Source organism: Myotis nattereri (assembly GCF_964212035.1).
Source record: "Myotis nattereri genome assembly, chromosome: 11".
Taxonomy (NCBI): Eukaryota; Metazoa; Chordata; class Mammalia; order Chiroptera; family Vespertilionidae; genus Myotis; species Myotis nattereri.
The window spans coordinates 82,758,496-82,767,791 of NC_138086.1; the positions used below are offsets into that span (position 1 = coordinate 82,758,496).

General features: G+C 56.3%; 1 protein-coding gene across 1 annotated transcript in view; it reads left to right on the forward strand.

The window, feature by feature from the left end:
* Nucleotides 1-5,393: 5,393 nt before the first annotated feature.
* The window catches only part of SUN3 (Sad1 and UNC84 domain containing 3), a gene marked incomplete at its 3' end in the record, with an annotated part of 10,635 nt that continues 6,732 nt past the window's right edge, over nucleotides 5,394-9,296 (forward strand). Inside the window, exons 1-4 of the mRNA XM_081102013.1 lie at nucleotides 5,394-5,450; nucleotides 6,971-7,011; nucleotides 7,893-8,064; nucleotides 8,500-8,584. Of these exons, the coding sequence (XP_080958139.1) occupies nucleotides 6,983-7,011; nucleotides 7,893-8,064; nucleotides 8,500-8,584 (286 nt within the window). The 5' untranslated portion in view covers nucleotides 5,394-5,450; nucleotides 6,971-6,982. The remainder of the gene's footprint in view (nucleotides 5,451-6,970; nucleotides 7,012-7,892; nucleotides 8,065-8,499; nucleotides 8,585-9,296) is intronic.

The window sequence follows — 9,296 nt, forward strand, 5'->3', positions numbered from 1 at the left end:
GAAGCGTGGTGTTTTCTCTTTGAAGGTAATCGAACGTAACTGAAGGACAAGCTGCCCTTTGGAGAAATGGTTATGGGTGTCAGTATCATGTAGCCTTTTTGGTTTTCATTGGGAAAACGAGACCCAGAGTGGGCGGGGTTTCTTTATGTTCCCGCCCACACCGTCTACAGGAAATGTAAGAGGCCCGGGAGCCATGGGAGCCGATAAACACGAGGGGCAGGAGTGGCAGTGAAAGTGGGAGACCCCCCCTCGGAGCCAGCCTGCCACCCGACACCCCAGGCTGCTGAGGACCTCACCAGGAAGCGAATGGTTTCCAGACGGAGTTTTTTCATTTCTTACTAGAGGCCTGGTGCACGAAATTCGTGCACAGGCAGGAGGTTCCCCTAAGCCCAGCCTGCACCCTCTCCAATCCAGGACCCCTTGGGGGATGTCCAACTGCCGGTTTAGGCCTGATCCTGGGGACAGAGAACCATCAATGTGAGAAGCATCAATAGGTTGCCTCCTCATGCACCTCGACCAGAGATCAAACCCACAATCTAGGTATGACCTGACTGGAAAATTGAACCTGTAACCTGGGGATTGGGCCTAAACCAGTAGTCGGACATCCCTCTCACAATCCTGGACTGCTGGCTCCTAATCGCTCACCTGCCTGCCTGCCTGGTCGCCTCTAACTGCCCCCTACACCAGCCTGATCGCCCCTCACTGTCTCTGTGCGTTGGCCAGGTTGCCCCCAACTGCCCCCTCCCTGTTGTCCTAGTCGCTCCTAACTGCCCGCGCCCCCCCTCCACTGGCCTGGTTGCCCCCAGTTGTAGCCCCCCACTGGCCTGGTCACCGCTAACTGCCCTCCCTGCCAGCCTGGTCACCTGTTACTGCCCCCCTGCTAGCCTGGTCACCTCCAACTGCCCCCTGCTGGCCTGGTCGCCCCTCATGAGTCCCCTGCTGGCCTGGTCACCCCACACAGCCTGCTGTTCAGTCATTTGGTCATCCCTCACTAACTGCCTGCCAGCCTGGTCATAAACAGCCATCTTGTGAGGGTGTGATGGTTAATTTGCATATTACCTCTTTATTATATAAGATTTTTAATATATTTTTATAGATTTCAGAGAGGAAGGGAGAGGGAGAGAGAGAAACATCAATGATGAGAGAGAATCATGGATCAGCCTGTGCCCTGACCGGGATTTGAACTGTGACCTCCTGGTTCATAGTCGACGCTCAACCACTGAGCCACCCTGGCTGGGCAGGAAGAGAAATGATAAAAATCCTATTTTTCTTTCACCCTTGTACCCCATTAGGTTCTGGGGCCTTCACAGTCCGTGGCAGGGTGGGCAGGTGCTGCTATAAAGCCCCGTCAAGGGCGTCGGGGCGTGACAGAGAGGAGAGAGGCCTGCACCCTGGCAGCCATTGTGACGCATCACAGAAGGTGACACAACAGAGAGCCCGGCACTCAGACCCGCTCACTCCAGTTTCCCCCTTGGCGGAGAAACACCGCGAAGCAAGACAGCGAGCCAGCCCAGCCACCATGCGCAGCCTCCTGGCTTCCACGCGATAAAGACGGGAAGCAGGTGGACGCTCCTCCTGCCGGCCGCCGGTCCCGGGATGAGCGGGAGGCCGGAGCCCGCGCAGGGCCTGGCGGGAGAGGCCAGCAGCAGCGGCAGCGGCAGCGACAGCGTCCAGGCTTTGGTCCAGGGGCGCGAGGGCCCCGCCGCCCGCAGCAGGTGCGTCCCGTCGGACCGGCGCTCCTGGGCAGTAGCCAGGAGGAGCTTTTCTCCTTTCCCGTTTGCCCTCACAGCTCCTCGGGACCACAGACCCGCTCTGGCGGCCTTGAGTCCCCGTGGCCGGCACACCGGCTCGCGAGCCACAGGCGGCTCTTTGGCCCCTTGAGTGTGGCTCTTCCTAAGCCTCAGGAGGACCCTGATTAAGTTAATAACAGTGTGCCTACCTATAGTTTAAGTTTAAAAAATGTGGCTCTCAGAAGAAATTCCAGTCGCTGTCCTGTTGCTATTTGGCTCTGTGGACTGATGCGTTTGCCCACCACGGCCCAGGCCAGACGTCCGGGTGAATCCGGCGGCCGCGACGGGGCCACGGAGGAGAAGCCGCTGCTTAAGAGAAGGAGCCTCCTCTCCTTCGCTGACTGGCTATGCCACTAGCACAAGAGCAGGCCCCGCGCCTGTGAACAGCCTAGAACCAGACTCACAGGCAGCACGGACCGAAGCCGTGGGGGGAGGGGGGGTTGGAGGGGGGGGGGCGGCACGAGAAGGCGGAGGGATGAAGCAGGACACCGGGGGAGGCAGGAGAGCCGCGACGCAGCCTGCAGCCCAGGGCATGGTCCCCGCACGAGGTGACGGTGTGGCCGGTGGGGAGCACGGTCCCGGCACGAGGTGACGGTGTGGCCGGTGGGGGAAGCGGCAGGGGCCGCTCTGAGCGGTGGTTTTCTAACCGCTGTGCCGCACACCGGAGACCGACAGGAAGCAAGACTGCTGAGAGGGCCTCTGGCCGCTCACATGCCTCCTCACCGTGCGCGGCCCGCGGTCTGCGGGGCTCAGCGGGGACTCCGACGTGGGGGCTTCTTTCCCACGCCCCTGTGGGGGACCTGACCGCACCGTGGTAAAGGCCACAGCTTGAGCCCACAGCTGAGGTTCATCTCCTTAGAACAGGTGTGCAACCACCTGCCAGCAGGCAGCAGGGAGGCCCTGTGCCTCCCCCGCCCCCAGCCCCTCTCCCTGCCCAAGCTGTGCTGCTGCTGGGAAGGCCAAAGTAATCATCCCCCACCCCCCGACCCCCACACACACGCACGAAGCCCCTGCCAGAAGCGCCCATGAAGTAAGAGGAGGGAGTGCTACCAAGTTGCTGTGAGAGCAAGTGTGGGAGTCCCCACCCAGGGAGGGAGGCCGAGTCCCCCAGGTGGGGCCAGGCACAGGTGGCTTTGCAAGGCCCGGCCTGCACCAGGGTTTACGCCGACACTTAGTGAGCCTGGGCCCAGCCTCGGCGGCTCAGTGGTTGAGCGTTGACCTATGAGCCAGGAGGTCACGGTCTATTCCCTGTCAGGACACAGGCCCAGGTTGTGGGCTTGATCCCCAGTGGGGGGCGTGCAGGAGGCAGCTGATCAGTGATTCTCTCTCATCATTGATGTTTCATTCTCTCTCTCCCTCTCCTTCCTCTCTAAAATCGATAAAAAAAATTTTTTTTTTTTAAAAAAAACTTCATGAATCTTGGTGGATATGGTGCCATTGGATACCATCCTGGAAAGGATTTTCTCTCAATTCCAAAGACAGTGGATTAGGCATTAAGTCACAACGGCAGCCCCACAAGCACCTCTGCTGACCTGGGGGAGGGTTCGGATGGATGCGTCCTGGGGACCCTGGGGAATTCCTTCGTTGTGTTTATTCTTTCCAGGCTGACGCGGTCGTGGAAGGTTGTCCTGAGTGTGGTGCTGGCACTGACTCTCCTCCTCGTCGGTAAGCCACCCTAAGCCATGGTCCTCAGGCCACTTCAGGGCGTCTGTGTGAGGAGACCACGGCGGGAGGACCACGTAAATGACACGGAAATCGCCGGAAGTGGCTGCACACGCCTGAAGCTTTTTTAAAAAATTATTTTTAATTGTGAAAGCAGGGGTTTTTTTCTTTTCTTTTCTTTTTATATATATCTTTATCAGTTTCGGAGAGGAAGGGAGAGAGAAACATCAGTGATGAGGGAGAATCATTGATCGGCTGCCTCCTGCACACCCCCTACTGGGGATCGATCCCGCAACTCAGGTATGTGCCCTTGACGGGAATTGAACCCGAGACCCTTCAACCTGCAGGCCAACGCTCTATCCACTGAGCCAAACCGGCTAGGGCAGCGGTTCTCAACCTGTGGGTCGCGACCCCTTTGGGGGTCAAACGACCGTTTCACAGGGTCGCCTAAGACCATCAGAAAACACATCTATAATTACATGATGATTCATAACAGTAGCAAAATTACAGTTATGAAGAAGCAACGCAAATAATTTTATGGTTGGGGGTCACCACAACATGAGGAGCTGTATTAAAGGGTCGTGGCGTCAGGAAGGTTGAGAACCACTGGGCTAGGGCAAAGCAGACTTCTTTATTGAAAACTTAGAAAGCACTTTTTTTTCTCTTAAGATCATGGGTTAAAAACAGAAATTGCTCTAACATTAAAACTTGACATTTTTATGGCAGACACACACCATTGACCTTTTCTAACTCTGACTCCGCAAAGGCTATCACTCATCACGGGATTTGGGACAAAATGGCCGTGAACGATCGGCGAGCAGTTTTCTGAGTGTCTGTATCGCACCCCCCTCCTCCACCCCTCTTCATCCGCACCCCACCCCCACCCCCATACACTGGGAAATGGCTCTTCAATTTATGGACCACGGGAAGATAGGATGCCCACGGAAACCAAGGCTTCCACCCAGTTACTGCCAGGAAATGCCACCCGATCACTGGGCAGCACTCGAGGTGCTGTTTGCTGGGACTGCAAGCACAGGGGTCTCTGGGGTCTTTTCTGAGCATGCGCATGGCACCCCTTTTCCTTCTCACGCCCTCTGCCGCCTCCCTCCAAGCTTTCGTGTCTGTCTGCCACTCCCTCATTCTCTGTCCCCTGCCCGGGAGGGCATAGCCAGTTTATGACTCGAAATCTTTCAACAGACATTGCGGCCTCCCAGAAAGCCATTCTGGCCCAAGGGAGCGGGGAAACCAAAGGCCAGCCTCTAACCAGCTGGCCAGGGGGCACTGCCAGCTCCCAGCTCAGTCACCGCCGTTTAAGAACAAGGTCAGGCCAGGCCAGTGTGGCTCAGTGGTTGAGTGTCGACCTATGAACCAGGAGGTCAGGGTTTGATTCCCTGGCAGGGCACGTGCCCGGGGTGCGGGCTCGATCCCCAGTGTGGGGCGTGCAGGAGGCAGCCCATCCATGATTCTCTCTCATCATTGATGGTTCTCTCTCTCTCTCCCTCTCCCTTCCTCTCTGACATCAATCAAAATATATTTAAAACAAAACAACAAGGTCAGTGTCGCCTGCTGACGCCAGCAGCTGAACCTGCGGCACCGCCTCCCCGTGGCTGTGGGAGGAGGCGGGCAGGCGAGCAGAAAGGCCGTCATCCTCCCCACAGGGCCTGCCCTTTCCCTCAGGCCTGGGTGCGCTGTGGCGTTTGGATTTGACCTCAGAATTCCCAGAGCGTCGATCCTGGTCCGCTTGGCTGGCTGGGAGGGGGGACCGGGTTTTCAGCACCTTGTGTTGTCCGTCACCCAAGGGTCTGCGCTCCTCCGAGCGGAGAGAGCCCTGCTGATGCGTGTGAAGCGCCGCGCCCGTGTTCCCGGCACTCCCCCACGGACCGGTCTTCCCGCACAGGGTTCCGGAGCCACGTGTGGCCGAGAGGACACTCCACCCAGAAGCCCCAGCGGCTCTACACCGTGATCGCGGAATACGGCTCCCGGCTCTCCAGCTACCAGGTGATGCTGGCTAGATCATGGGAGTCGCTCACTGAGGCTGGATCGCTACAGGGCGAGTGTAGGTGTGAGGTCCTCCGTGTTTGCACGTGGCATCTCGTGGAGATAAAGCGTGACCAGAGTCTGTTCCGTGGTCCCCCCAGGCCAGTGGCTCTCAGGAGGAGGGGTCCCTCTGGCCTTCACTCCTGAGCTCTGTGCCCGCCCGCCTCCCCACCCCGCCCAGAGGCTGATGGTGGCTCTTTCTATAGTCTCTTCAATGATGCATAACAGCGTTTTATGGCTGACTAATAACACCATAAATCATGTACTCAGCTCTGGCTAGTGTTGCTCAATGGTTAGAGTATTGGCCTGCACACTGGTGGGTCATGGGTTCGATTCCCTGTCGAGGTCAAGTACCTGGGTTACAGGTTCAATCCCTGGCCCTGTTGGGGTGCCTGCAGTAAGCAGCCAGTAGATGTGTGTCTCTCGTGTCAATGTCTCTGTCCCCCTCACCCCCTCCCTCCCACTGTCTCTAAAAATCAATGGGAAAAATACCCTTGGGTGGGGATTACAAATACAGACAAACAAAAACAATGCATTCAACACAGACTTCCACACGTTGGATTGTTTGCAGTTTTCCAACATTATAAACATAAACGCCACGGGGCTCAATCTTTCCACCATCCTCGATTGTCCACTTGGGACCAGTTCCTAAGAGAACAGTCACCGTCTCCAGGTGACCCTTGAGCCGGCAGCGCAGTGACTTCATGCCGCTTCCAAAGCCGGCTTCCACCTCCCCGTGTGCCACAGCTACCGACGGTGACAGCGTGGCACCGGCGGGCTGGACGCGCAGGGAGTGCCTGCTCACTGACCTCAAGGTGACCCCTTAGTGACCCCTTAGTGAGAAGACCACTAAACGCACGTGTGGGCGAGGAGGCCGGCTCAGGACGACTGGGGGACGCCACGCGTGTGAGCGCGGCACGCTGTCCGCTCTGGACCCGAAATTCACACCAGACGTTCAGAGCTCGGCCCGGTCTGAGCTGTGGGCAGCATATGTGGAGGACACAGCCTGCTGTCACACAGGGCGCGGCCTCAGCCACCACATCATCACGGTCACGGCCAGCGAGGAGCTGAGGACCCGTGATCACAAAGCACTTGCTGCCAGCAGGGCATTGGTTGGCAGCGAAACCCTGCCTGGAGCAGCCATCATTTCCCTGGGGGCAGCCCTGCCACGGCTAGATTCCCAGAAGTGATCTGGTTTAACTTGAGGTATCGGGTCTGGCCAGTGTGGCTCAGTAGTAGAGCGCAGGGTTGCGGGTTTGATTCCCAGGCTCCAGTCAGGCCTGAGTGGGAGGCAACCAATCGATGTCTCTCTCTCACATCCATGTTTCTCCCCCTCTCCCCCTCTCTGCCTCCCACTCTCTCTAACAATCAATGGAAAAAATAGCCTCGGGTGAGGATTAACTAACCAACCAACCAACAACAAGAGCGATCCTTGGGGTTTTGGGAGGAACAGGTGGGATTCAGATGCTTTCTTTTTCCAGGCCCAACGTCGGATGCCCAAGGAGCAGCGGGAACTCTTCAGGTGAGTGAGGCGCTCGGACACGTGGGCCTGCCCACTGTGGCTCCCAATACTGACGTGTTTTTGTAAAATTAGGAAACGATCGTCATTTCTGCGTCTATAGATAATTGTTTAACAACGGAGGTGCCTTCAGTATCACTTACGATTCAGACAGTGGAAAGATAAGGAACCCGGCGATGGGGGAATGAGTGACAGCCCACCCAGCCCCAGGGAGCCGCGGGAATATCTGAAACAGACAATGATGGGGGGGGTGCCTGGGACACAAAATTGTAACGATGGTCTCCTTTCTGTTGTGTAGAATGAAACCTGCACACGCACTAAAGTGCCGCAGGGCTTATCTCTCCAAAGGTTTTGCATTTTCCAAATCGGGAACATGGGTGGTTCTACAAATTGGAAAAGTAATAAGAGATTTGTGTTTACCTTTTCTCCACAAGAGAAATCCCTATGGGCTTGACCTGACCAGGAATTTTCAGACGGTAAAGGTAGCAGAACCCCTTTGCTAAGGGAAAATCTGGCCCCTGGCTGGGCCCTCCTCCACCCCTCGCCTGAGGCTGGTCCGAGGCCCCCCAGCTGCTCTGTGCCACACTCCAGGCCGGTGCTCCTGTCGGTGGGAGGGGTGGGTGTGGGCGCGTCGCCAGCCTCAGGTCAGGGCGACAGGGCTCCGGAGAGACAGGAACCGTGAGGTTGGCCGAGCCCACCCCGGGCCCTCGCGCCCTCAGGACTGCCTCCCCGAGTCCTCGCTTTGCAGGAGTGCTGAGATGGGGTGCCCCCTGGGCTCCCTGCCCTCAGGGTTATCTTTCTGCTCTTTGCCCCGGAGCACAGCACCCACCGGAAGCCGGCCTCTCCCTCTTCTCACATGGGGGTTGGGGGGTCTCCATTCACAGGAAGGAGAGCCAGACTTTGGAAAGCAACTTGCGTGACATTCTACTTTTAATGGAACAAATCGAAGTTCTGAAGGCGTTACTGAGAGACACGCGGGCCGGTCTGCACAATTACAGCTGGAGCCCCGACGGCGACCCCATGGAGGCCCAGGGCCAGGCGGAGGTCACGGACAAGGTGAGTGAATTTCTACCATGAGCAACCACGCACTTTCTGTCACTAACGTACCTCCTAAATGGCTATGGAACGTTCCAGTCTTCGTTAGCGAGCAGAGATGGCGGTGAAGGAGGGGACCCAACAGGTCGCACAGGCAGTGCCATCTCGCTGGGTGGTCATGAGGGCCTTGGAAGGGCTGGAGGTCTGACGTGCTCTGTGACCTGGGGGGTGGGGGGCGGGGAGGGGGGAGCACAGCTCAGCTCCCTGGGACGCTGAGCCCGCCGAGCTGTGCAGGTGAGACTGCAGGGCCCGCCCGCCTGCCACTGGTAAACACTCTCATTATTATTATTATTGTTCTGCAGGTGAGGGGCCTGGGGTCCGCAGGCACAGCGCGCACGGTCCAGACTTCAGTAGTCGGCAGGGACTTAACAGAACATGGTTTTTAAATTTGTGCAGGAAATGTCCAACTTGGTAAACTATGTGCTTAAGAAGCTGAGAGAAGACCAAGTCCAGAGGGCGGATTATGCCCTGAAGTCGGCAGGTGAGTGAGGAGGGAAAACGCTTCAATAGTGTCTCTGTTCTGTATATTTCTCTCTTTCTTTCTTTTTTAATATTTTGTTATTTTTTTTCCAAGAGGAAGGGAGAGGGAGAGAGAGAGAAACATCAGTGATGAGAGAGAATCATGGATCAGCTGCCTCCTGCACACCCCCTACTGGATATTGAACCCACAACCTGGGCATGTGCCCTGACCGGGAATCAAACCCTGACCTCCTGGTTCATAGGTCGACGCTCAACCACTGAGCCACACCAGCAGGACTCTCTATATTTCCTTATTAGGAGAACATGTATCTATCTGGTCATGTGGGAGGGAGAGAAATGAACACATCCAGACAGGAAAGGAGACTAGAAATGGTTGTTGTTTGCTCCGAGTTGGTGCAAATCTCAGAGCAAACACGGAGTCGCTTCGTTAGTGTGGAAAAGGCCGCAGAGAAAGCTGGGTTCCCAGCGCCTCAGGGGCAGCCATTAGGTTCACGTCACAGGCAGTAGAACCCTTTACACTTTTGCACTAAAATCACCCAAAAAATCTAGAACTAATCAGTGAGGTTAAGTTAAATTCTATATATACAGTTTTCAGATATTAGTTATAAAAGATTAGAAAAAGAAAAATTTAAAACAGTACTATTGGGAGGAGGGGGGTAAAGGTGGGGATGGGCGATACTGTAATACTAGCAACAGTAAAAAATATGTTTAAA